Source organism: Buteo buteo, chromosome Z (assembly GCF_964188355.1).
Source record: "Buteo buteo chromosome Z, bButBut1.hap1.1, whole genome shotgun sequence".
Classification (NCBI taxonomy): Eukaryota; Metazoa; Chordata; class Aves; order Accipitriformes; family Accipitridae; genus Buteo; species Buteo buteo.
This window is the reverse complement of record NC_134204.1, coordinates 56,237,561-56,265,168: the sequence shown is the minus strand read 5'-3', so window position 1 is coordinate 56,265,168 and position 27,608 is coordinate 56,237,561. Positions and strand designations below refer to the sequence as shown.

The window sequence follows — 27,608 nt, the reverse complement described above, 5'->3', positions numbered from 1 at the left end:
TTCTCTATATAGCATTTAATCAAAATATAGCTAGGAAAACGGCATATATAATAATGTCTGCATGGCTCTAGGTAGGGTTTATAAGGTTCAGCACAGCTGAAAAACTAAGTACACCTTGGAAGAAAGATTAAATACATCTCCAGGGTTTGTATTTTTTAGTGCAGCTGCTCTTGTGATGTACTCCAAAAGCCTAAGTCACAAAGCTAATCCTGACACAAAGCAAACAGAACAGGTTTGACCTTTCTTAATTTAATGTCTTCATTTTGCATGCAGAGACTCTTCATCTCTTCTGAGACCAGAAGTATACAAAAAGCACTTTCAGAGCCGAGCTGGCACTTCTGTTTCATTCATTTTCTTCCCTAATTGGCCAGTCTAGGTTTGAGTGAAACTATGCCCCTTTGAAAGATTTAGGTTTAATTCTGCCTCATGCAATCCAGTAAGAATCATCCATTGGCTTTTGGAAGTGCCCATCCAAATCTACTATTTGAAAAAATCATTTTCTAGAACAGCCACTAATACCTCCACATGTTACAGTGTACAGTACACCCAAGTAATTTTCTGCAATACAGATTCTTCATTCATGTAGCTTTTTTGTATTAGCTGAATATCTATACATACTTTGGATGAAGTTGCAAAACACAATGCATAAACTATTGTGTTCTTCTTCTGATGTGTAATTATAATTTTTTTCTTAGATGATGAGCCATTATATTCTGGAAGATTTTATAACATAGCGTAACCACGTATTTCAAAGAAGAGCCTGTTCCTTTGATATTAAAATAACAAGTTTAATAAAGCAATAGTTGCAGCATTTGGAAATAAAAATATTTTGATTGATCCTTGTGTATGTAGGCTACATTATAATTTAGCTAAACTTTCAGCAATAACTGCCATTTTAATGCTTATGCCTGATTTAGGCACCCTTTTTTATTTTTGAGGTTCCAGCTCTATTGATTGATTTCTAGAATGATAATGTGAAAACATGCCAATCATTCAAAGAAAATGACTTCACTGGTTTTGTGGAGCAATAGTTTTGTCTCTGACTTTGGATTAGATGCTACAAATTCAGCAGACATAGCTTTTCTCTGTTTGCTTGTTTCGAACAAGGCATATGTCTTTTGCTGTTCTTCAGAAAAAAGTTTATGTAGGGCAAATTAGCTACCCTATGTAAGTAAAACTAATTCACTACTTATTAGAAAACTTGCTAAAATCTGTAGGCAGGATCTCTGGAGATTGGATGTATACTGTACCTGTTCCAATCTGTGGTTAGGGATTTCTTCTGCAGCTGGGCTCCTAGCTACTTTGAAACACAAATCAACAACCAGGGGAAAGAAAGATTTGTCATCTGGAGACAAAGACTATCTAACTCCTTGAAGAAAAGGTCTGTAGCTTTGATCTCAAGTCTATTTATAGGAAGCCAGAGAGTAAGGTGAAAGAAGTGTTGCAGAAATGTGTTATTACTGTCTGAAACACACCATGTTCCAATTTGCTCCTGTATGCTCCAGCTGTCTAACAGAAAGGCCCAAGATCTGCTTTTTTTTTTTTTACAATGAGCAATGATTAAGAGCCACCTCCACTGACTAAATCATTTCCTTGTTAAATTTAACAAGAGACTTTTTCTTCATCAAAATGCTCTTCGCATCACAGCTTCTTACCAAAGCACTATTCAACTTTGGAAGGGTGAAGTATGATGACAATAAAATTGATAATTGTAATTGAGACAGCTGTAAAATTGAGACTATATGCCTATTTACTGAATTCTCTTTCAAAAGGTCATTATAGTCAGTTTACCGTACAGCGATCTCTGCAATCCCTTGCCATTTAAACATTGTACCCCTATATTACTAAATCGGAAGTTATGCTGACATTTCAAAATTTTTAGCAAGCTACTTTACTATTCCCTAGACAGTACCAATTTGAACAAATTTTATTAAAGGTTAATGACACATTTTATGCCTACATGGCCCTGTGCATACTAAACTGGATTAGTTTCAGCCAAAGGCAGGGTCCAGGGTCCTGTGATAAAAAGGAAAATTTGTCATTAAATAAAAAACTGGAAAAAAGCCCACAAAAAATTTGCAGCTTTTATTTCAGAAATGAATTTAGTTTTTTACAGAACAAAAAAAAAAAAAAGTGGGTTTTGTAGGTCACAAGACTGACTGCAGGGCCACTGTGCTAGATCAGGTTAACTGTACCAGGCCCGGTAAGGCGCAGGTACAGCCATACAGTGACCTCACTTCAGCTCTGGTCTGTCAAAGGAGCAGTGGATCGATTGGTCTTTACGTGAAAGCAAGCAGCTTTTCAAAACTTGCTTGAGACTAATGTTATATTCAACTACTTGCATTTGATTAGATTTACCACTGAAGCCTATATTTTTCTCTTATTGGGGATGGGGTAGCCATATTGCTTAATTGTCTCTTAAAATTCCCTGATACTAAGTAAAAGCGGTTACAGCATTCCAACATTCTATCTTAGTTTATGATTTGATGATAAATTTGTTTGCCAGAATCACTACTTCCTGTATACAAACCTTTTCAGCCTCTCTAGTCCTTGAAGAGAAGATAAATTATTTTGAATTCTCTCTCTCCATTTTGTGCTTTCAGCCAGAGAAGTCAAAGGAAGGGAATATCCTACAATTGTTTTTTACATATTTTTTTTTACATTTCAGAAGTGACCAAATGAAACTTAACTGAAACTTTATATAGCCAATTCCAAGTCATGCAGACATGGAAAATTTCAGTTTGAGAAGGAGTAACTATAAATAAATAAAAGAATTACAACACAGGAGTTCATCAGTTTTCACAGATTCACCTACAAAACTGTAATGTTAAAAGTAAACAGATAACACTACCTTATAGCTAAGTATATTTAGGGTTACAATGAACAATGTTTTGAAATGGGTTTTTTTACTAATTTGCTTGGACTAGAAGGACCATAACTAAAGCTGTAGTGATGGAAGTCCTGGCCCAAATAATTATGGCAATTTGTGCTAATACTGCTTTCCTCTTACAGGGAGCTGTTGGAAGTTACCTCACCAACTTCCATGTACTTCAGTACAAAGTTAACTGGGTAAGCAGTAGTAGACTTCCCTGGCAGAACAGGAATGACTTCAACTTCCACAACCATCTGTGCACTTAGAATCTGATAACATCCAAAGGCCTAAATTGTTCACACGTTACCAAAGACAAAGCTGAAGAGTATGTTACATAGACCAGCATGCATTTAAAGTGTGAGGCCACTATGAAAGTCAGAAATTAAATACGAATAATTTTAAGTAAATCTATTAACTACAGAATGCCATTTAAAAAACAGTAGATACAGTCTTTTCTTGAACAGCTTGAAATTTTACCTGATTATTAAACCACCTGTCAGTTACATGAAACATTCTGAAAATCTTAATACACAAGCTTTTTGGGTATTTCCCATGTAAATTCTTCTCTCCCAAAGTGCCCATAGCATGCTGTTTTTTGATAGATTGGCCTCTTCAAATCCAGCTCCCTTAATGAAAAGAAAAAAAAAAGCAAGTCTTACACTTTACTCCAATGTATATTATGATTTAGACACATCAGAGGGATAATCAGTATTATCCCTGGAAGAAACACAATAAAACCTAGGTGTTGTTTCCTTGTGCAATCACACGGATTTACAGCAGGAAAGGTAGTGAGCTCATGGTTTCAATTTTAAAGTGACTAGAAACAGTCAGCTTTCTTCAAATGTATCAGAGATGCGGTAAGTATGCAGTTAGGCTTTATAAGCATTACAGTGCAGAAGCATTACAATTGGAATAAAGTTCAACTATAACTATGCAAGCATCAATGTGTTTTCTGTTATTGCAAGTGTAATATAGAATACTTTCTAATGCTACTGTGCCAGAAAGACAGTGCTGATCTCAAAAGAATCAGCCAAAGATGATAATCTAGTAGACTGGGTAACTGTGGAATTTTAACTACTTATATAGATGCACAAAGTCACCATTTATAATAGGGCTTGACACTAATTATGGCTAGATAAATAATGAAGGTGAAAGTCATGATTATTGCTTTTTGGCCTGCATAATACAGCAGATTGAAGTTCTGCTAAATGATTAGCTACAGGTATCTACACAGAAGTTTCTCTTCATTTCATGAAAGGCCTGAAATATTTTCTTCTACTTGGGCTTTCTTCTATTTGTTGTTATGTTGTTTAATTATCTTTGAAAGCACACTTAAAATAGATTCATATCCTCACCTGCTGGAGAGAAAATTGGTGGAGGAATGGCAAGAAGGAAAGAACCACAAATACTAACAGGGTAATGAATATGTTTTAGATGGTGAAGAGAGTTCACATCTTGCACTTACAGGGTCATTTATGAGGTACAACAGCTAAGTTTTGTTTCAAGTAATATTTCGTGCAACATGATCACATGCTGCAATGGCTACTACAGTCATTTGTGCTTGACCCTAATACAAAAACCATCCAAATGTGAGTGCTGACTACATGAAAAGAAAGACATCATGAAGTACTTTGGTGCATAGTTGATTAGAATGGATAGCCAGCACCATTTACGGGATTTTAAAAATTGTGAGGTAACATTTAACAAGGAAACATTCACTAAACAATGCTCATGTTTTTGCCTGCTTTCTTACTCCCTTACTGCCTTCACCACTTCCAGGGCTGTGATCATGCATTTTAAAAATGCAGCATTTTTGAGCACACTGAATCAAGGAAAGTGTCTGGGAACCACCACACAAATTACTGATGGCGATGAACTGTCATAATGACAAAGGCAAAGAAGAGATTTTATTATACTTGTGAACTGATAACACTTGGAAAACATTACGTAGCAACAGAAGTTGCCATAATGCCTTGCATTATCTCTGACTATTAAAAATGTCAGCTCTACCCTCAGCATGTATATTCAGGAAGCATTCTGAAAAGGAGTGCAAAAGGCTGGCTACACGAGGAAAATGTTGATATAGCTTGTCAGAAATGTCTTTCCTTTTTTTAAGGGAAAAAAAGAGACTTCACTAACATGTTGACATTTTTCCCCTCGGAGTCAAATACGCTCAAGATTCCTCTGGAATATAGAGACTAGAATGACATTAATAGCTCTGGATTTAAAAGAGAAGTGAATCATTACAAGCATGTTCTTCGAATAATGAGATCTCTAACATGTATGTTTTAGCATTTTGGAACAAAGGTCTTAAAACTTGCATTGCCTAAAGTGACAAAGTGGTTCCTTTCTGCATGGAGTCAGCTTCTTGCTGGTATCTATCTCAGGCTTGAGCTCCCACATCAATTTCACAGAGTTTAATAAGGGGTGAGCTTACAGTGTGGCTACTCCCCTAGAAAAGCAAAGAGATAGTGTTTGTCTCCATTAATTGCATATTTCATGAAACTTTTAAGAAGTCCAGCCTGTAAAGTTTGGTGAAAATCAGCCAAGAGATTCAAAAGTTCTTCAGGACTGAGATAAGCCTGTACCATTAGGTCTTAGGAAGCTGTACTACAAATAGGCAAGAAATTCTACCTCCTAAGAGTTCATATAAAGCATCATATGAGTTAGTCATGAAAGGGAGAAAAAGAAGAAAAAATACTAGGGTCAAATTACAGTTCCCTGGACTGTAGGTGGCTAACTGCTGATAAGGACAGGTCCTGATCTGCTTTTCTCCTCCAGCCCTTTCTTCTCTCAAAGAAAAGGGTAATTCCCATGCTTCTTTAAGGATGAGGATTATGTTTGCCTAAAGACCTGCTTTTTCAGGTTCAGAAACATTCCAGAAAAGAATATAGCTGGGTTGGCTGCAGGAGGCCATGTAAGTAGGTTTGGGTTTTCTTGTCCTCTCTGACTGCATGACACTTCTGATCACAACTGAATTTTCACTTAAAGACAGCTCATCTCATGACAGGATTTTTATTCTTTTTCTGTTTTATAAATGCATAGAATATTTCAGTGGCTTACCAAATCTTAAGAGAGCATTTAAGAAACCTGAATTCCTTTTTAATTAAGTTTAGTTGACTTCAAACAGGCTGCAGAAGAATGCATGACAGCTACAGACAGGCTCTCAGTGTTCAGTTTTTCTGATGCAGATAAGGTAGGTTACACTTAGACCTCATGAAGAAGCTAGTCACTTGAGGGTGTTCTTTTCTCTTCTGGGCTAATGGCCAAAATCCCCAGAACAGCAACAGCAAACACCATCCTGTCACTATTGTGGTAGGGTTACACTCGGCTTCTGTGCATGAGCAAGGGCAAATAACAGCACAGAACATCCCACTCATTTTAACGGGATTGCTTGTGAAGTGAGAGCACCAGAACCTTTCCATCTTGTGGCAGCTGTCTCACAAGTTGTTGCCACCTAAGGATCAAAGGCAGGGAGACCATTCTTAGCCTGGTACTTCTTTCAGAAAGAGCCAGTATTTCTTGTGTCTTCCAGATAAGGCAGGGATTAGGAGTCTTACACATCCTGTAAACAGACTGGAAAGCCTAACTACATCTAATGTTAAATTTAAATTCTACTTTACCAAGCACACTACCACCTAGCTAGTGAACTATAACGTAGCACACTACCAGGGTTACTGGTGTAATTTGGACCCGTCTTACTTATTAGTACATTTTGTGACCAGATTTATGAATTGGCCCTTGTATGTTGTACTGGGTGCGTGGGTGAGGGAAAAGCAGAAATGACAGCAATTAGAGATTTATGATCAAGATGACTTTCATGAGGTTAGGAGCGAGAAACTTTTTAACATTAAATGTTAAAGACAGCATTGAAAACATTATTCCCTTCTGTAAATACTAATAGCACACAAACCTTATGATAGCTCCAAGGCGTAGATCAAAGTTTTTCTGCACAATCTCAAGCAGTTCTTCTTCAGATCTGTCTGATGTTCCATAATGAAACACTGAGATTGCAAGAGGATGACTCAGACCGATAGCATATGATAGCTGTAGAACACATGCATAACAACCCAAACACAGTTAAAACAGTCCTTCCTACTTTTTGCTTAAGAGAAATGAAAGGTTCATCTTATGTATCAGAGGAAGGTTTTATGCACACCTTTTCTGCATAAAGCAAGCTAGGAGAAACTTTTTTGCTATTTGTCTTTTATGTTAGAAAATTATCTGTTTTCCTTGGAGAATGCTCAGCCTGGTCAAATATCAGACCCAAGTGACATTCCTTAAAAGCAAAAGAGGTACTTTCTAATGATCCCCAGATACCACCATTCTGTGTCCTTAAGCCTCAGCTAGACAAAAGGATTTCATGCCTTTGAGACTGGAGACTCTGAGATCTACAACTATTTCTGGGGTTTTTTCTGAGGCAGAGAAAAGATTATCTAGGACAAGATGAGAAAAGGCTCCATGTTCCTAAAGCACTCAGACTTGTATTCCCAGAGTAAGTTATTTCTGTGCACTCCCTGGAACTTCATCCAATATTTCCATCTGCTTTTTAAAACACAGCTATCAGAAGCAGACAAAGTAACCCAGGAAGTATTCCCTGTAATTTCACTTTGTTCAAAGGAGGACAGAGGAGCTCTATAGCTCCTTTCTGACATCCAAGAATCATGTTAGCTTTTTTTCAGCACAGCACTGCACAGCACAGACAGGTTCTCTGGAAATGTATTTGCTGTTATCATTCAGTCCCTTTCCAAAATACAGTCCTGCCGCAGTATAGGCTAACATACACTTCATTTTTTTCCATCTTGGTATTTGGATGAAAATATGTTTTGCTTTCACTGGTCTTCCTCATTGTGTCTGCTTTCTACAGATTTCAGGAAGTAGTAGTCCAACGGCTCAGATCTATTTATATACTTATTAGTAACCAAGAATTGATTTTTGTTAGAAACAGCCCTAATCATGACTGTCTTCCCCTTAGCTAATTTTGAGATCATGCTAAGTCTGTTTTTCATTAACAAATAAACTGACAATTCTGTATCACACTAAATAAAGCCTACATGGTATTTGTGGTAATATACAGCTAATAAGCCTGCAGTCCTCTCCATTATCCATTTTGCCCTTTCAGTATGAAAAGGTGGTTAGCACAGAAAAAATATCTATAGCAGAGCCCGCTCAGTTGTCTCAGTGGAGGCTGGCAAGGTCTTAGTGCAGCACACAGACACTAAGGGGCTGGAAAACACTTTTGCATTTCCACTTGATACATTTTTCCTTTTGTTAATCTTTAATCTAGCCTTCTATGACTTCACAGGACATTTGCTTTTCTGCTCTCCCATCCTCCTCTTCTCCTCCCATCTTACCTTCACTGCTAATATCTGACATTTCCATAGTTTGCTGTTAAAAAAATCAATCTTGCCTTATCTAGAATCAGGCTTAGGTATTTAAGGAGGGTCTCTGGGAATTACTGGAATAACAACATTCCCACTTAACTCAGGAATTAAGACAGTAATGTACATGTTCATAAATGCCACTCAAAATGTGCAAACCAAGAAATCAGAAATTTGTCTTCTGTCCCCTCAGAAAAAAAAAAAATTATTAACAATTTGTGAACCATCACTATTTGTGCTTGGCTTATTCCCAATCTACCCTTTCCTTGACTAACTCCAAATCTTAAGTTTAATCAGGTATCAAACACAGCACAACATCTAAAGCAAGGGGCCTTGTTCCTAATTGGGATGTTTGGATAATATGATGTCATTGATTGTAACCACATCCAGTAGGCCTCTCCTCTGATCCACGGAGAAAGTAAAAGGTTTTAAACACACCTCTGCAGCAAAACATCAGCCAGATCACTGTACTTTTTACTGTAGTAATTTGTTGCACTGGGTTAAAGTTACTACACAGCAGCTACTCAGAATAAGTATGTGTATAAACTAGTATTGCAAACTGGCTAGACAAACCTCAATTGTTTAGCATTCATATTGGGTTCATGTTTAATGATTAACGTGTCTAGGGGTCAATAAAACACGTCTTTCGACTTCTTAGACTTATATTCATGCACAAAGAAGGAAGTGCATTTCTTCTAAGCGTGTAAGACTGATGAAAGTTCTTGTTTTAAACTCTTAAAAACAATTGAATTTTGCTTTTAATCACACCTTACACCGCAGTAGTATACTAGGAACACACAGTAGAGAACTCATGGTAACTTTAAGATAATTTCAAATACAGTTTAAAATGGTTTAATTTACAACTAATATGACCATATAGTACAGCAGGTTGCACAACTACGTCTAGACACTGCTAACGTAACCCTGTAATGTACTGTGCAGCCCAGGTTGGAGTGCTGGGCATGCGTGTGTGTGCAGAGGATCACTAGACTTGCTGGAAGTAAAAGCAAGGATGATGCAAAGAAGTACCCAAACCAGGGATGGCAACAGTTGCAGAAAGAATACCACTGTGAACACACTCCTTGCTTCAGGACCTTCCTGGCCTGTGTCTTTGGCTTTCCTCATAGGGGGACCCCTTAATACCACACCCCCAAGAGGAACTTCCTGGAGCCCCAATCTAGTATGAGAAGAGCTTTTCTGAAACTGGAGTGGGGCTGTGTATTGGTTTTATGTGGCAAGGTTTTGGTAGCGGGGGGGGGTTACAGGGGTGGCTTCTGTAAGAAGCTGCTGGAAGCTTCCCCTGTGTTCGAGACAGAGCGAGCCCATACCAGCCGGCTCTAAGACAGACCCGCCGCCGGCCAAGGCCGAGCCAATCAGTGATAGTGGTAACGCCTCTGTGATAACATTTTTAAGAAGGAAAAAAGTTGGGAGAGTGAAAAAACAGCCGCCGGAGAGAGGAGTGAGAACATGTAAGAGAAACAAGCCTGCGGACACCAAGGTCAGTGAAGAAGGAGGGGGAGGAGATGCTCCAGGCGCCGGAGCGAAGATTCCCCTGCAGCCCGTGGTGAAGACCCTGGTGAGGCAGGCTGTCCCCCTGCAGTCCAGGGAGGTCCATGGTGGAGCAGATATCCACCTGCAGCCTGTGGAGGACCCCATGCCGGAGCAGGTGGGTTCCCGAAGGAGGCTGTGACCCTGTGGGAACCCCGCGCTGGAGCAGGTTCCTGGCAGGACCTGCGGATCTGCGGAGAGAGGAGCCCGTGGAGCAGGTTTTCTGGCAGGACTTGTGACCCTGTGGGGGACCCGCACTGGAGCAGTGTGCTCCTGAAGGACTGCACACCGTGGAAAGGACCCACGCTGGAGCAGTTCATGAAGAACTGCAGCCCGTGGGAATGGCCCACTTTGGAGACGTTCGTGGAGGACTGTCTCCTGTGGGTGGGACCCCACGCTGGAGCGGGGGAAGAGTGTGATGAGCCCTCACCCTGAGGAGGTGAAGCGGCAGAAAATAACGTGTGATGACCGTAAACCCCATCCCTGTCCCCCTTGTGCCGCTGGGGGGGCTTGGTGGAGAAATCCGGGAGTGAAGTTGTGCCCGGGAAGAAGGGAGGGGTGGTGGGAAGGTGTTCTGAGATTTCATTTTATTTCTCATTACCTTACTCTGGCTGATTTGTAATAAATTGAGCTAATTTTCCCTAAGCTGAGTCTGTTTTGCCCGTGACGGTAATTAGTGAATGATCTCTCCTGTCCTTATCTCGACCCGCAAGCTTTTTGTTATATTTTTCTCTCCCCTGTCCAGCTGAGGATGGGGGAGTGATAGAACGGCTTTGGTGGGCACCTGGCATCTAGCCAGGGTCAACCCATCACAGGCTGTGATCATAGTATGTGTTCTGAGGGGCTGACCACACATGAGACAGAATTTCTGTTATGGTGTATTACTTTCACAGTTGCTTTTACCTGGATTAGTACTCTTTTACAGAGACCAGCTTTCACCAGAGATTTTGCGATCCAACGAGCTGCATATGCTGCAGAACGATCAACTTTGGAGGGATCTTTTCCAGAGAATGCACCTCCACCATGGGCTCCCCAGCCTCCATAGGTATCAACAATGATCTTTCTGCCAGTCAGTCCAGCATCACTCTGCAGGACAAACAATTGAATACATTCATGAGACACAACAGTTTACCCAGTCCCATACTGGGTTATTGGGTATAGCTTTGTTTTGTATTTGCCACAGATATGACCCATTGTTCACAGTGTTCACCTTCAGATGCAACTGTTTAATTAATGAATAAGGTCTACATGACTGGAGTATTTTTCAGAGATGTATTAAGCCATCTGTGCTGCAGTCACTTTTGAAGACTGATAAGAATGTGGCACAACATCACAAACATTGCATTCCCTTCAAATCAGCAATCATTAAATACTGTCTCTGGATTACTGGCCAATGACTTCACTCAGTAACACTTGATGGAGGCCAAGAATTTAGAAGGACAAAAGCCCTCCTGAAGAACAGATCACATAAGATCTAAAAGGTTAACAAGCTTCACTTAGATACATATACTAAAGCTGCAGCTCAGTGCTGCCAGAACAAGAGTGCTGAGTTCACCTTAATGGTTCACAAGTGGCACAAGGAGCACTTGGTACCCAAGTGCCGCCAATAATGGAGTCCCACCCTCTTGCATGGACTTCTGTCTGCCTCCTACAATTTGATGAGCTGATCCAACTGTCCAACCAACAGAGAATTAACTGCCTTTCTGTCAGATTAGCAAAGCTGGTGATGGCAAGCTGATAAATGAACTCCAGAGTGTTGAGAAACTCCATTCTGAAAGACGATAAACTGTGTTAATCCACTAAACCCCAAGTAAGTAATACGGGAGTAAAGCTGACATTTATTCTTCAATGAAAGCAGGATCCCTACATCATTCCAGTGTGATCATAAACACACCTTGTAGTTTTAGTCCTTCATGGAACTCTTTATACAAAACTAGACAGTTTTGTGTAACAAAATGTTTTACAATTTCACAGCAATGACCTGCTTACCTAGTACCAGCACCTGGAAAGCAGAACACATGTCAAATTCTAATGACTATTGAGTCTTAATACATTTAAGGTCTCCCTTGAAATTTGTTCAGCATTCTGAATAATTTCAATGTAGAAGATCAGATCTGTTGTTATTTCTGGTTTTGATTTTTATTGTGAAAGTGAAGAGATACTTGCAGTCAGGCATTTTAGCCTGTAACTTAAGAGCTGGCTTTTGGTTATTTAAAATACTTTCTGGAAGCAAGACAAAGATCCAATAATCTGTACATTTGGCTGTCTACGCAGGTACAGCTTCAGTTTGCCAGCTGTCCAGTAGGAAAACTCCAGCAAAATGATTGAAGCTTCCCTGGAAATGTACAGGCTTTCTTGGTTAAAGGTATATCAGTTCATTGCACTTTTGTTCAAGAGAGCATTTAGAAGCATGTGGCAAAATAGGATACAGGTCTGTATAGGCTGTCGTCTTTCAAAGTACCATACCTTAGGACCACCTTCTACAAACTTTTCACTTGGAAGGAGATGATAAATTGTGTCCTCATCAAGATACTTCTCTGGAATGACTTCTTTAACAACTTTCTCCATTAGCTCCTTCTGTATTTGTTGTAGAGGTACATCCGGGGCATGATGTACTGAAATCACAAGTGTGTGCACTCGGATGGGCTCCACTGCGCCATTACTCTCCCTGTATTCCATTGTAACCTAGAGAGGACACAATCCATGTTGCACTGCAACAACAGCAGCAGTATAACTCAATGCAGTTCATCCCCACTAAGCAACAGAAATTAAGACTGAAACACCTTGCTGTCTTGGAAATGCCACACGTATGGCTTTCCTTTCCTCTCCTGCAGATTTCACAGCCTGGAAGACACAGAACTGCCTTTGAGACTGCTGAAGTGCCTCACTCTTATAGTAGGCTCAGTGACTCATCCACTCAGCTGTGCAACACAGCTGTCAGTGGCTCTGACCACTGATCAGACACAGTATACATGAGGTTTGAATCAAGAATAGTTCTGTTTTAACTGAGAAACCACAGCACTATCCCAGTCCATGCTTCTGGAATGCTGATATTTATTTGAAAAAAACCCAGCTGATTGTCAGTGATTTGTTAATCTGCTTAATCTCCAGGGGAGAAGCAGCAAAATACAAGTGTTATTTTGAAGAAACCTGCTAAGATGCTAATAGAACAGTTTAAACAAACCATGTGTGCTACTTACAAATGTACCTTATGAAACTCACACCACCTTGGAACATGAAAATGACAGCACCATTTTTGACAAACATGAGTTTAGATTTAGTAGCAGACAGGGTAAATTATTTCTATTGTTTCTTACCCTTACAGTTTATACAACTATGTTACGAACCTGTGTTTTCCCATCTGGTCTAACCCAGGGCCATGTTCCATTCCGTTCCAGAGCCTTTATGCTTGCGGTCAGTTTGTGTGCCAGGAGGAGTGTTAAGGGCATACATTCCTCAGTTTCATCAGTGGCATAGCCAAACATCAAACCCTGCATTGAAAAACAGGGAACTACATTGAAAAACAGGGAAATAAGCCACTCATTTCCACGTTCTCTTTCCATTTCTGCACCTGTCTTTGCCACACAGTACTTTAAAACTGCCCAAACCTAGAAAGAGACAGCAGTAACATGCGGAGTGAATACACTTCGACATATAGCCAGCCTGAAATAACATTTGTGTATCTGCATGCACAAGAATCACAGCCACAGCACAGTCTGGTTCCCAAGAATGGCTCTGCCTTAAGCATCCATAAGAATCCATTACAATGCTTAATAGACATAAAGCTCATAAAGACTGCTCAGTCTTCTCCCCATGCATGACAACTAAAATAACATAGCATTTGATGCCTAAGAAGTAAAACCAGGCTACTCAAAGGACTTGAAAGACCAGAAACTGACACCAGCTGATAAAAAGCTTAATTATAGCTCTATCCAGTAAGGCCACTGGATATGGGAAAAGCCACTTTCACTGAAACTAGTGAAAGCCGTGTTACTTTTTTTCACTTCTGATGATTAAGAGAGTGCACAGTGTTAAGCTGCTAATTCTTACACTGCACAATAGCTTTTAAGGAAAGGCTCTGGTACAATGCAATTCTAGCTGCTTGTGCATAAACTAAATTTGAATAAGTGTCTGGAATTAAGTCACTTTACCTGATCCCCTGCTCCAATATCATCGTCACTCTTGCCATGGGAGACAGCATGCTTGATCTCTTTACACTGTTGTTCTAAGGCCACTAAAACTGTGCAAGTCTTATAGTCCAGTCCTAGTGAAGGGAGTTTTGTAAAGTTAGGTCATACTTTCTTGAGAGTTTACAAATTGGTAGAGAAGCTTTTAGGGATTATCTAGTTATCTTGGCTAAAACTTTTAAAACTCTAAGCATGTAAGCTTCCTATACAACATTTCATATTGCTAATAGAAGCAGACAATCAGCACATTTCGGTAACAGTCCCGGGTTGTGGGCAAGTTAGTGGTATTAGTTCAAACTTGAGCTCTTGAAACTGAGAGGATAAGTATAATCCTACAAGCTGCCCCACCAAAGCTTGTTACATTGCTTATGACGACTAGGGTTCAAACCATTTAGGTATTAAAGCTGGCAGAGGATTGTGGAGAATGTTGCCAGAAACTGGGATTCAGTTTTCCTTGTAGTAGGTTCTAGGGTTCAATAGAATTAGAGAAAAGCTGTATATATCATGCATGAAAAGGGAAGACTGAAGGGGAATAGTCATGTAACGGGTTCAACTGCTGAAAGGAAGCTACTTTGGGAAATATTTTAAGAACACATAAAGAATTCCCTTGGGTGTGAACTTCAAGTGTCATAGGCTTATGCACCCCAAGGACAAGGAACATCAGTGTTAAAGCTTTCACTGTACAAACCTGCAGATGTAACCCCCTTCTGACATTTGTGCAAACACTAGTTCTTCTGCATCAGAGAACCAAGAGGTACCTGGCACTTTCAAGAATAAGTCTTTTACAAGTATGCCACCTTAAAACAGCTCCTTCAGTACCAGGCACTGAAAAATGCATATCAACATCTGCGCAGTTTTCTTCAAGGCCTGGATACACATTTCATTTTATTTTCCAGAAGATCATAAAAATATTACTTTGGCTACATGCAGAACAGACCCAAGAATGAGCACATGAAGGATCTCACTCACCTTTGGAAGAGTCATCATACCCTATCCTCTTAAGGGTCTCTCTTACAATTTGTTGGTAATCTACTATAGCTTGGGATGTGATCTCTCCACAAAGCAAAACCATTCCAGTTTTTGCTACACACTCTGCAGAAAAAAGATGAAACATCAGAATTTTACTACTGCTATTTTACAGTTACACAGGGAGATCCTGAAGATGGTTCTATGAACAAAGGATTAGTCATAAGGGAAACTCAGTGTAAAGCCTTAGCATACCTATAGGTCTGTGTGCAATCACTCTTCTCTTCAGCTGATACTGAACATTAAAATGGCCACAAGTGTGTGTGGGGGGGTGTCCACCTTACCCAATTACCCTATCTCCACAGTGGCCAGCAGCAAATGTCTATAAGAACACGTCAAATATATAGTGCTATTTCTCCAAATATATCCCTGGTCTCCAACAATTTCAGCTCAGGGTCTTCCTGAAGCTAACGGGACATCATTTATTAACAGCGTTACCAGTCTTTGACAGATTTTTGTTATAGTAATTCACCCAGTTGCCCCTGGCAACCATGAAAACTTTTAACATCTACAGCATCCTGGAGCAAGAAGCTACGCTACTTCATTACAAATTTTGTGCAGAATCATTTCATATTTTATTTCATTGTTTCAAGCATCCACCTGGTCTCCAAACTTTTCCATTTTATGTTAAAACATAGAGCAAACAATCACAAAAATTCACCACATCAATATGGCCTACAACTGTATAGCTCTATTCCAGTCAGTCCTCTCTTTTCCAGGCTGGGAAGGCCTAGGCTATTCACTGAAAGACACTGTATGGCTATGATCATATTCATTACTCTTGCCATACAATCTTACTATAGCCTTTTTTGTGGATGGGGAAAGAGAAACAGATTGCATGCAGTATTCAAGACCAAGGCAACCATGGATTTACATGACTTAATGATGTTCTCAGTTCCACTCTTCATTCCTTTCCCAGCAAGCCCTAACAGTCAGCTTGGGTTTTTACTGCTACTGAGCACTGACTCTTTTCTCAGAAACATATGTCTATTACAACCGCAAAATCTCTATTCTGAATGCTTGCAGTGAACTGCAAACCTTACCTTCTCTACATGGGGCTAAGATTGCTCCCTTCCCCCTTGCATTAGCCTACACTAAATTTCATCCATCACTTCTATCATCCACTCACCATCTCATTTGAATAATTTTATCTGATTTCAAGATTAAGTATTACAGGCAGGAATATAAAATTGCACAACTATGGACTGCAGCATCACATAAAGACAATCAAGCCATCTTTAACTGGCAGCTAATCTTAGATAATCTAGACAAGCAGTTGAGAATTTAGCATAGGGCAAGCTTTCTCTGCTTATCTGCAAGAGGATTTAGTCTATATTGAACAATTAAGCTACATCCTAGCTGGCATGGTATCTCTGAATTACACTGGGGACACAGTGAGAGTCCGTAATAATGCAGTAGCCCTAAATGTATACAGCACATCAACCCCAGGTTATTGTGTATCCCCACTACAGTGCAGGGTATCCTGGTACCTTTGTTTTCATACCCAGTCTTGTGCCCCTGCTCTACTGACCAGCAGCGCTGTTCCTGTCTGCCGCACACTAGCAGACCACCTATGTGTGCAAGGCACGCATGGTGCTGTGAATCCTGCACAAGGGGAAGAGACCATATGTTACAGGTGGGAGGCAGAGAAGAATGCCTCTTAGCTTTTCCATTGTGATCATTACAAAAACAGGAAGCCTTTCTGGAAGAACACAAAGTTGGGGACCTGGGGCTTAGAGAAGTGGAAGACTAAGGCTGCAGTCACCACCAACAGTCCCTAGAAACTCTTCCAGATCCATTACAGCTAAGCAAAGCTTGATGGTGATGCAAGACTTCACAACATGATGATGCTTTTTTAGTATCAGGATAAGAAAGATTCATCTTCCTATCTTTGACTGCTTTCTGTTCTGACTGAAATTTAATTCAACCAAAAGAAAACACAGCTCAGGAGCTGCACTATAGCTGCAACTTACAAGTGAGCCCAAGCAACACCCCCATCTGCTCTACCCAAGAGAAAGTTACTGTATTAAGGTTTTGGGCTCTTCACTGGGGGGTGATTTGTTACATGTTTAAGTCTCCCAAAAAGAATATTTTGAACACCATTAGTAGGTTGAAACTTCCACCTTCTCTTTTGTACTGTCTTCTTTTATGGGTAGTTAAATTTTTCTCTCTTGAATCCCATTTGTTGGGCACACTGGGAAAGACTTTTTTTTCAAGAAAGCATTTGGCTTCACTTAGATAGGAAGTAGAATAATTAATCTGCCTTCTGCTTTATGCTACTTGCAGCCAGTATTCCCTTGCTTGACTTTACTGCTACCCAGTTTGTTGGCAGCACAAAGAGATACCAGCTCTATCCTGCTGAAATGAGGTAGTGCCAGTGTAATAATTCATAACTTCATATGCAAAACTTGCTGATCTGAAAAGTCCAAGCAGTAAATAAAACTCAGAGAACCACAGATACATTTTTCTAATGGTAGATAGAATCTAGTTTCAACACCCCTGTGAACTACATTTCATAGTTTTTTAAAATACAGTGTTACAGTGACTTAGTACTTGCATAACGCTTGAGATTTTTTTTTTTCCTGAAACTTTGAGGGAAAGCCTGCACAACTAAACAGAAATTCTAATCTTCACCCAGTAAAACCTGTACTGAGTGCCATAACTGCTTTCTGTTCTCCATGCCACTACTTTTTTAGCAAACTCTGAGTCTAGTCAACTAATTTATCTTTCCAGACTTATGCTTTAATGTTATACAAGTTTTCTGACTCTAGACAGCAGTTTTGGTATGTTTTTTTCCCAACAGGTTACAGAAATCAGGCATTTATCTATGTAATCATGTCACATCTCAGGCTTCTTTTTTGGTAAGAAAATTGATCATGTTTCTCACATCTCTTAAGACACATTTTTCAGTCTTTGTCATTTTTGCAGCATTTCGCTGTTACCATCTCCAGCTTTTCAGCAGTTTTGGAAGCATAACTACCTGCAATACTGAAATACATGCTTCATCAAGTCTAACACATATGCTAAACCCTCCCCCCAAGTCTCCTCACTGCTCACATTCATGCATCAAGGATCACATAAGGTTTTTCAGACGAAATCACTGTAGATCACTGTATTTGTGGGACGCAGCTAGTGCTCTGTGATGTAACTATGGCCTCGATGGCTTGTTCTAAGAAAAAAATGACTGCATTTGGAGATCTCTTTACACACATTCCCATTCTGTGTCCATTCCCCCTTGGAAACCCAGCTCATTCCAATTTCATGATATGTTAGCCTCTGGAAGAGGTGATGTTTCCAGTGTCAACATCCATGTAGAACACAGGGTAGTCCTAATAGAAAGTCCCACAAAAAAGGCAAGCCACTTTGATCAGAGTCACATTCAAATGAACTGTGCATTTACCTTCCTGTGAACCAAGGGTATCACCCTGCTTCTGTAAAGGCACATTAAATTTCTATTTAGCACTTCCAGATTTTGAGTTTTATTAACACCTTTTACTCTTCGAAGAAATGCATCTTGACATATATCTTTCCTCAGTTCTCTTTTTCCCTCATTTTCTTAGATTCCTCATTATCATTAGCCCTGTCAACAACAGTTTTCCCTGATACCACTGGCCTCTCCTGATCTATTTCTTACATTTCATTATTTTTAATTGGTACTGGAGTACTACGTATTTCATTTTTTGCAGCTTTTTTCCTGCCTTCCCTTCTCCTCTGAGTCAGTGTACCAGAGTTGGCCTCTTGACTGACTGTGGAAGTGTTGACTGCCAGCGCGCTATTGCAAGAATTTTGGATCATGGGATGTTATATCAACATGGATTACTTGTTGTACTTCATTAATTTGTTTTTCTATCCGTATTGTACTTACCACAGGCAACCTTGGCATCTGGATCAATACTGAGATGAGCATCTAGAACAGCATCACTTATCTGATCGCACATTTTATCTAGAATGTAAAAATAAGACAGATTTAACATTTCTTTTTGTGATAAAAACAAAAAAGGATTTCTTAATAAAATTTCATTTCCAGTGTGTAAGAGACTTCTGTTTATAGACCATCTGCCAAGAGGCAATTTTAGCAACTTATGTTCTGATAGGTATGCCTTACTCTGTTTTCAATCCTCTCCTCAAGTCAATCCTAACTGACATCTTACTATCATCTACACAGGCCAGCAGCCTCCCAGGTGAGGGGAAAATAAAAAAGGCCTGCAAAGGCATCCTGAAATATTAGTTTCAGGAGAACAGAAGATCCAAGTAGTAATGTTGGAAGAAGTATTTAAGCTAGAACCTTTCTGTAGGGGTCTTGCATTCTTGCCCTCCCTATTTTAAACTTTGCACTGCATTTTCTGTGTGAATTACCAGTTTTGATCTACATCTTATAATTGTCAGAGGTCTGCACTCAAGGCAGTGTTTATCCCTTCAGTATCTGCAGTGGGGATCTCTGAGATCTCATCTTTTTGGATGACAAGAGGCATTGCTCTCCCTACAAACAGGTGCATTAGACTCACTCCTGCAATTATCCACAACCGTCTGGCTTATTTGAGTTTAGAAAAGCATCTGCAAACATTCTCTTAGGGACAAACATTGGCCACTCACAAGTTTCCACTGTTATATTTCTGAGTTTTGGTCTTTTTTTTTAGGACAAAAGCACTGGAGAAAAAAGGTTTTCCCTATTCGGTCTTTAGCACCTATGACTTATTGTCCAAGTAAGACCTGAGTATGCCAAATGCATTTGGTTTGTTAAAAGTTAATGAACAATTTAGGAGACAAATTGAGATTCTTTGTCTCATCAGGGTAACTGAACCAGGTAAAAGCAATCCATACTATTTATTCAAAAGTACAGGTTTGAAAGCTTGCATATCTGCAGAACCAACATGAGGAATGTAAATTAATCTTCATTCACCACCATTACAAAAAAGGGTATCCAAAATACGTTCAGCCACACAACTACACAGCTGGATCTACAACACTGTCTATCAATAAGCCAGGTGCCTATATTGTTTGCAACAGTCTTTATAATTATGTATGTAGTTGCCAATCTAAAATAACTTCTCTTGCAGGAGTAAGTACCATTACATACATGTGTAGACTCGAGGGCCCGAAGAGGAAGTTATGGAAGAAGCATAACTGAATGTTCATCTTAAACTACTTGTTTACTTTTAAAGATAATCTGGTCTGGAAGCAAACAAACATCACAATGAAATTATAAGGTAAGAGTAGGGTTATTCTGTACCCTGAAAGATCTGTAATTCAATGCAAAGATTAAGTGCAAATTGAATTTTAGTATGAGAACTGTAGAGTAATCTTCCAGTACAACCTAAAAGAAAAGTGAAACATGCTAGCCTGTAGCTTTGAATGTAGAAGCCATTGTGCCATCAATACTACCTCACCCAAATACAAACTAAAAACAGGCTAAAACCAAAGCACAAGTGCTAAAATGTATGTGCCCCTTTTATTCAAACAGGCTACAGTGATCTCAATGTCAGCATGAGGTTTGTTTATGGAGGTGCACAGGTCTCTTCTTCACTGGCACAACTTTCACAATCTCAATCAGCAATTTCTGTACCTTTATGTTTTTTGTGTTTTCCCCAGTCAAGGTGTCGTTAGTTAACCCCAGCCAGCAACTAAGCACCACGCAGCCGCTCACTCACTCCTCTCCCCACCCAGTGGGATGGGGGAGAAAATCGGGAAAAGAAGTAAAACTCGTGGGTTGACATAAGAACGGTTTAATAGGACAGAAAAGAAGAAACCAATAATGATAATGATAACACTAATAAAATGACAACAGCAATAACAAAAGGATTGGAATGTAGAAATGACGCGCAGTGCAATTGCTCACCACTCGCCGATTGACACCCAGTTAGTCCCCCGCCCCCCCCTCCCAGTTCCTATACTAGATGGGATGTCCCATGGTATGGAATACCCCATTGGCCAGTTTGGGTCAGGTGCCCCGGCTGGGCATGAGAAGCTGAAAAATCCTTGACTTTAGTCTAAACACTACTGAGCAACAACTGAAAACATCAGTGTGTTATCAACATTCTTCGCATACTGAACTCAAAACATAGCACCATACCAGCTACTAGGAAGACAATTAACTCTGTTCCAGCTGAAAGCAGGACACAAGCTGAAGCCAAACATTTAACTGTGCATTTCATAAGCATTTGCAAAGTAAGTCAAACAATTTAGAGGCTTGAAAAAAAAGAAAAATGACAAAAAGGCGTGCCAACTTGATAGCTGTAAAGCCTGTCTTCAGCTGTTTGTGTTGCATTGATCCCCAGCTCAAGCATTATCTTACTGAAATTTCTTGCTAGTATATTTACTCAGAGAATCAGAATCCTGGTCAGTTACTTAAATTATATTGCACCTTCACTTATAAAAATTGACCACAGTTTGAATACACAAGGACATAAGGTGAAAGACAGAAACATCATGTGGTCATAATTTCAGACCCAGAAATCACTTGTGCAATCAAGAATAAAATCAGTAATGCCAGGTTCCAAAGTTTGTCATCTGGCTAGTTTGTCAACAACCCTGAGGCAAGGCAAACTGAGTCCTGAAGATTGCGAAATTGATTCACACCACAGGGACTGATGCTTGAGGAGGAACGGCATAACCTGGAACAACTGATAAGTTTTATTGCCGTCAGCTATTTGCACCATTACAACATGTTGTGCAGTGTTTTAAAGCAAACAAGTAGTTGTGGTCATTAAAGATATGAAGCTACATGCTCCAGTGGTCTTGCAGCTGTTGGACTGTTCAGTAGGGGCTGAGCAGACAGACTGATAAAACTAGTCTCATACCAGGTGCCATTCCCACCTAGCAAATAAGAATCCTGAGAATACAGATACACAAGAAAAACTCAGCTGCAAACCCTCAGTGTCTGACACCACCCTCATTTTCTATTAGTTTTTTTGTCTTTCCTTCTACTATGCAAAAAAGTACGAGGTAATGCTATTTTTAGTCTGGACATTAAAATGCTCCATTTGAAGGTTCTGCCATAAAAGGAACTGTTGCTACCTTTACTGTAAATTTCGAGTCACTAGTATGTCTGCTGGAGGTCCGAACTCCCTCCAGTCCATCAGTTAACACAGCTTCTAGATACATATTTGTGTAAACAAAGCTGTGTGAAAAATAGCTGAATTTAATGAACAGCAATTAGAGCTGAAGCACTGTCTTGCAGTCCCAGACCTGGAAAATACAATGGCTTTGTACAGCCTACCGCGTACATGAACTTGTGTTAGGGAGAGCAACGTGGCAAAGAGGCATATGGAGTATTATAGCAGTATCTGGAAAGCAGCTCTGCTGAAAATCAATGCTTAGTATTCCAAATGTTTCAGAGACTCAGAGTTCAATGATCACCTATAATAAACATATGCATAAAGTAATATTTTTTCATTACAGAACTAAAACTGGAATTGTAATTCCAGTATATGTGGCAGCTCCAAGTCTACCTGTAGGAGACCTCTCCATGCTTTTTTCTCTCAAGCAAAAGTTTAAAGTTGTCTATGCCAGATTATATTGCATACTAACAAATAAGACAAATTCTTGTCTAGCAAACAAAGACACTAATATGAAGTCTATTAAAAATAATTAATTAGTTCTTTTTTTTCTCCATTGGGGGACATATGACTGAACTTTCATCAGATAGCATTCTTCGGTGCAAGTATTAATAAAGGCAAAGATTCAATCAGCATTTTTACTTACCAGAATGTCCTTCAGCAACAGATTCGGAGGTAAAAAGAAATCGTTTTTCTTTTTTTGTGGTATGAATTGACATGTCTCGGTATCTCCAGTGAGCCTGCAAATGAGAAAGACCCAAAGCAACTGCGCTACAGAACAAGCCCAGGCAGAAGTGGAAAGGTTAATGTATCTATGCAAACAGCTGATGTAATTGCTTCTGCATGTTTGTTCCTCAGAAGTTAATAGATTAAGACTGACCTGTGTTGATTTTACAATGCACTGCTACGGAAACTCCTTTCATAAGACTTTGGTGTTTGGTTAACCATGGTCCTGCTAAACTCTGCAGAAGTGTTATCATTATGTGAAGTGTGAACACAGCTAAGCCACAGTTCAGTGCTTTTGCACACTTGCCAAGCATCCGTTACTCTTTCTTCTAAGTGCTAACTAAAAAGCACTTCAAGATAGTAACATAGCATAGAGATACTATCTGAATTTGTAAGGGCAAATGACGCTTTCCCCTAGGCATAATATCCATACATTGTACTCAGCTGCAGTAGTGAACTGTTCAGAAATGTATCTCTCTTTATGTGAGAACAGATGTTTGTAACACCTCCAGGTCGTAAGCTGTGCTCTTCTTCCCAAATACTATTTGTGTCAGTGGCTAAGTGAGGAGCTGTAGAGCAACCAATGGCATGCTCTGAGAAACAGCTATGAAGACAGTGGGTTCATGATAAGTTACTTTGAATTCTGAGACTAAAAGCTATGCCCTAGCACAACGAATCTTAAACTTGTCAATGGTCAGGGTCTCACAATTCATTTTACAGACCCCTTTTCTCCTACCATTTGCCTTGATGAAGAGATACTAGTAAGAAACAGCTGGACTCAAGTATCCAAACTAAGCGAAGAAGTGCTGCCCCTTTGGAAGCGCTGTTTGCCTTTGGCTTATTTCAGAACGCAGTGCAACAGCACACCAAAGCACCTGAGTACAGCACAGTGTCACAAAGCTACCTAGGAATGATAACAAGTGCATCTGGTCTTAAAAACCCTTGTCCTGCTGAGGAGCTCTACACTGCTGCAATACATTATGTTGAGCTCAGCTTCTCTAAATCAGTAATTTCTGAAAATGTTGCTCCATAAGCACAATAAACAGTAACAAGAGTAGTACAGAGATGCAGGTACAACTGAAGGCTTTACTACTGGCCATCACAAGCAAACCACATTTGCTACCAGGCCACCAGCAAACATCTCACAAGAGACTGTGTGTTCATTCTGCAAAGTCTTCACTGCTAGGAAGCAGCATGCCTTCACTTCAAGACACTTGCCAGTAGTGAGGTATAGGAGGTAATAAAAGCAGTAATGAAGGCAAAGCACTTGCACAAATGAGACAAAGCCAACCCTCAAAAATATAAAGCAAAATTGTAATTCAGCTGCAAGAATGACTGAAGAAGGCACTGCCTAACTGTGGTAACTCAAGTGGTGTGCTGCAACAGACCAGTCACCCTCAGTGAAAACCACCACGCTACAGAGTGATACATGAAGAGGTGACTTGGTTGGAGGAAAGAGACCATCTGCACCCCTTTTGGTTTTGCTTTTGTTTTTTTTTTTTAATCCTAGGAACAAAAGTTTTCAACACTAACACCAAAAAACATCAGTTCTCAGAGAACAATGATTGCTTAAGTGTGTGTGAGGGACAGCAATAAAGAGGAAGACTTTAAACCACAGTTAATGATTACCAGAAGTGCCCTATGAAATGCATTAACTCATCTATTCCATTGCCTTTCTTTAGCCTGAGATTTATTATGATACAACACAAAATTAAACTAGTCATACAGAGATTTGTGTGCCTAGAGGTATTTCAGTTCTGTGTATTAAATATGCTTTGAGCTCAAGTTACATGTTCCATAAAACACTTCATACAAAGAATCGAGAAACATTCATATGAAGAATTTCAATCATCTCCTCCATCGTTAATCCATTATGCTGCATTCTAAAATACTTGTGGTTTACATTGTGTCTTATACACTATTCTCATTCAACATGTGCTCCTCAGCATGTTTTATAATGCAGGGTATATGTACACTCCAACCCTAGCCTTGAATGTAAAAGAAAAAAAAAAAAAGAAAATACAAAGAACAGTCAACATTTGTAAGTGAGAAACCAAAAACATGGGGGCAAGAGACACCAGAGCAGAGGGAAGAGGGGCCAGGGCAGGACAGAGGTGAAGGCAGGAGGATGCTGGAAAAAAGGGAGGCACAAGAGAAGTTGCCTGAGCAGGACTAGAGCAGACAGACGCCCATGCAGGGGAGATGCACAGAAGAAGACACAGCGCAGGTACACCTCTGAGGGGTCTGCAGATGGTGGAGGAGCCCACGCCAGAGGAGTAGAGACAGAAACATGGAGGAGCAAAAGAAAAGCAAACACAACACACTGAGCCAAATCTCATGCTCCCCATCACTTCAGCCAAAGGACTGAAGCTAGGTAGCAGGGAGGAAAGGTGTCAAGAGGGAAGTTGGGGTGTTTTCCCTAAGTGATCTTTTGTCTTCTTTATTTTTCAATCCTACAATCAGTTATTAGAAGTTTGTTAATTGGCAATAAATTAAGACAAATTCCCTGCAACAAAACTGTTCCATTGCCTGTGATAGAGAGGCTGTGTTTTACAAGGCAGCTGTCTCAGCCAATATTCATCTATCACTGGTGAATTTGTTCAAGGAATACCAATTGCTTCTGCAAGAGTCATATTTTCCTTTGCCTCTTTTGCTGATGTTTCTTGACCAAATGTAAAAAACACCATCAGTGTCTGCAGATTTGGGAAGCTGTTATGGAAAATGGAGAGATGAACTGGCAGACCTTTTAAAAATGGGATCACTTCAGCAGCTGAACTTTCAATATTGCTCTGCATCCCAGGACATCATGAAAAAATTACTGTTGGAGCCACAGAACTGTACCTGTCCCAACTGAAGTCCATGCATATTCTGCTTATGTTTGGCACACCAGTTCAGTGTTTCAGCCAAAGGCTTGCCCCTTTTTGTTTTACAGATTTATTTTTGCCATAGTTCTACTATTTTCTCTCATCATCTATACAATACTTCAGTTCAACTTGCTTATGAAAAGAGATTGAGTTCTGAGATCTCACAGCTGAAGTGGCTCTTGTGTCTCAGCCACTTCTTCTGTAATCAGTTCAACACTGTGTGCTCCAGCTCAGACCACTCAGGTCAGCCCCAGATGAAAATGCCATTAATTCACATATCTGCCTCTGGAAACTTCTGCAGAACAAATGCTGTCCTTATAGGCAAATGTACTCAGGCCTTTTTCTCTGGACTGTTTCTGGCACTCCACCAAGATCTCCCAAGGTGATTTCCCAGCCCATTCTTTGCTAAGGCCCATTGCTAGTGCTATTGGCTGCTGCTTTTTTCCAGGTGAGGCCTCCCAGCTTTTCAGCTCTTTCCTCCGGCCTCTTCTTGCTTCTGTGTGCAGCCAAGATCCTCAGCTTTTCTCACATTCTTCTTTCCAGGAAGACCACTCGAACTGTCAGGCATATCACACTCTCAGGCTGAGCAGTTCTGGCATATAGGCAGGTCTACAGCATTGACCCACTTCCTTGCAGAGCCCAACAGGTTTAAGAGCTGACTTCCACGAGATGTAAAAACACCTCTCTTGGGCAGAGTCTGGAGCACACCTGAGTGATTTCAACAGGTTTCTCCAGCTATTGACTAGATTGTATTGTATTATTTCTAACTCTTACTCATGATTTTCAGAGATTTCCACAGCAGTTCTAGCATATCTGCTGCACATTTCCTTCCCAAAAGTCTATTACAAATTCATGCCAATTTGTAGTACATACTCAGCTGCATATTTCTGATCTGGCCTCTGTACTCTTAGCTTCAGTTCCTATGGGAACTGAGGAAAATTGGTTACCATTTACTGGAGGCAGCATTCTGTACTACAAGAATGCAGTATCATGATGTTTTTCCGTCTAGATCATCTTGGATATCTAATTCCCATCAGTAAGCTGAGCCAACTGTTTATGAGTTAAACTGTATTCTCAATGTATTTTCAGACTGGAACTTGTGCAAACCTAGAACATCTTCATCCTATCAGCGTGTGTTTTTGCTCTCTGCAATTTGAGTTCTTCACATGATATTTGAATTCTTGGCCTCCTCTCTGGATTTCTCTTATGAAACCCATTATGTAGTGAATAGCCTTGCTAGAAACTGAAAATACAGAGTTTATGATGGCAAAGACACTGCCATGCAAAAACCTATCACAAATTCAGGTATGTTCCCTTTGGAGACCGTGCTTCTCTTTCAGTTATAGCAAAAGACTTTAAAAATGCAACCGTTTCTCTGCAATAAAACCACTTTGCAATCATGTTTGAATCACTTCAGTTAGAGCACAACTTGACTGAAAACTGTAAGCCCTATATATTCGAAAGAGACTACCATTATGGTATGAAGTAAACATGCCAACAGAGTAAAAACCTGAACATAAAACAAAAGCCTCCAGTTCACAGCTCCAAAGGACAGAAGGCACATAAAACAAACACCAAATGGCTTGAAGACATGGGAAGTATGTTAGGCTGGTAAAAAAACAAACAAACAAACAAACAAAATTTTAAAAAAAGAACAAAGTTACTTTGGAATTCAGATACGGATTTTAAAATATGACTTACAAGCGGAGACCCTCCAGACACTACAGGCTCTGGTAAGTGTAATATCCTTGGTGTATAGACATTAGCTGTAACGAGCTTTGGTGGCGCCTAACTCACCATTTATAACTGCTATTTCTTCCCCCGGGGCCCACCAACTCGTGTCGCCTCTGGCAGCCACCAACTTTGAGATTTCAAGACACCAGCACAGACACTTCCAGATGTAAGGAACACCGCCCTTTCTTCATGCGTTATCTAGTGACTTCCAACAG

General features: G+C 40.0%; 1 protein-coding gene across 1 annotated transcript; it reads right to left on the bottom strand.

Moving 5' to 3' along the window:
* Nucleotides 1-1,171: 1,171 nt before the first annotated feature.
* Nucleotides 1,172-27,445, bottom strand: LOC142027518 (S-adenosylmethionine synthase-like). Its single transcript, XM_075021863.1, has 10 exons — nt 27,361-27,445; nt 22,716-22,809; nt 18,880-18,957; nt 14,958-15,080; nt 13,953-14,065; nt 13,149-13,292; nt 12,268-12,486; nt 10,705-10,887; nt 6,786-6,919; nt 1,172-3,498 (listed from the first exon to the last, which is right to left on the bottom strand). The coding sequence occupies exons 2-10, from the start codon at nt 22,786-22,788 to the stop codon at nt 3,396-3,398; spliced, it is 1,170 nt and encodes a 389-aa protein (XP_074877964.1). The 5' UTR covers nt 22,789-22,809; nt 27,361-27,445; the 3' UTR covers nt 1,172-3,395.
* Between the last annotated feature and the right edge of the window lie 163 nt (nt 27,446-27,608).

Coding starts and splice junctions, on each gene's coding strand:
- LOC142027518 (XM_075021863.1), bottom strand. CDS start 22,788: ATGTCAATTCATACCACAAAAAAAGAAAAACGATTTCTTTTTACCTCC. Junction 14,066..14,957: donor GTATGATGACTCTTCCAAAG/GTGAGTGAGATC, acceptor TCCCTTCACTAG/GACTGGACTATAAGACTTGC. Junction 13,293..13,952: donor ATATTGGAGCAGGGGATCAG/GTAAAGTGACTT, acceptor TTTTCAATGCAG/GGTTTGATGTTTGGCTATGC.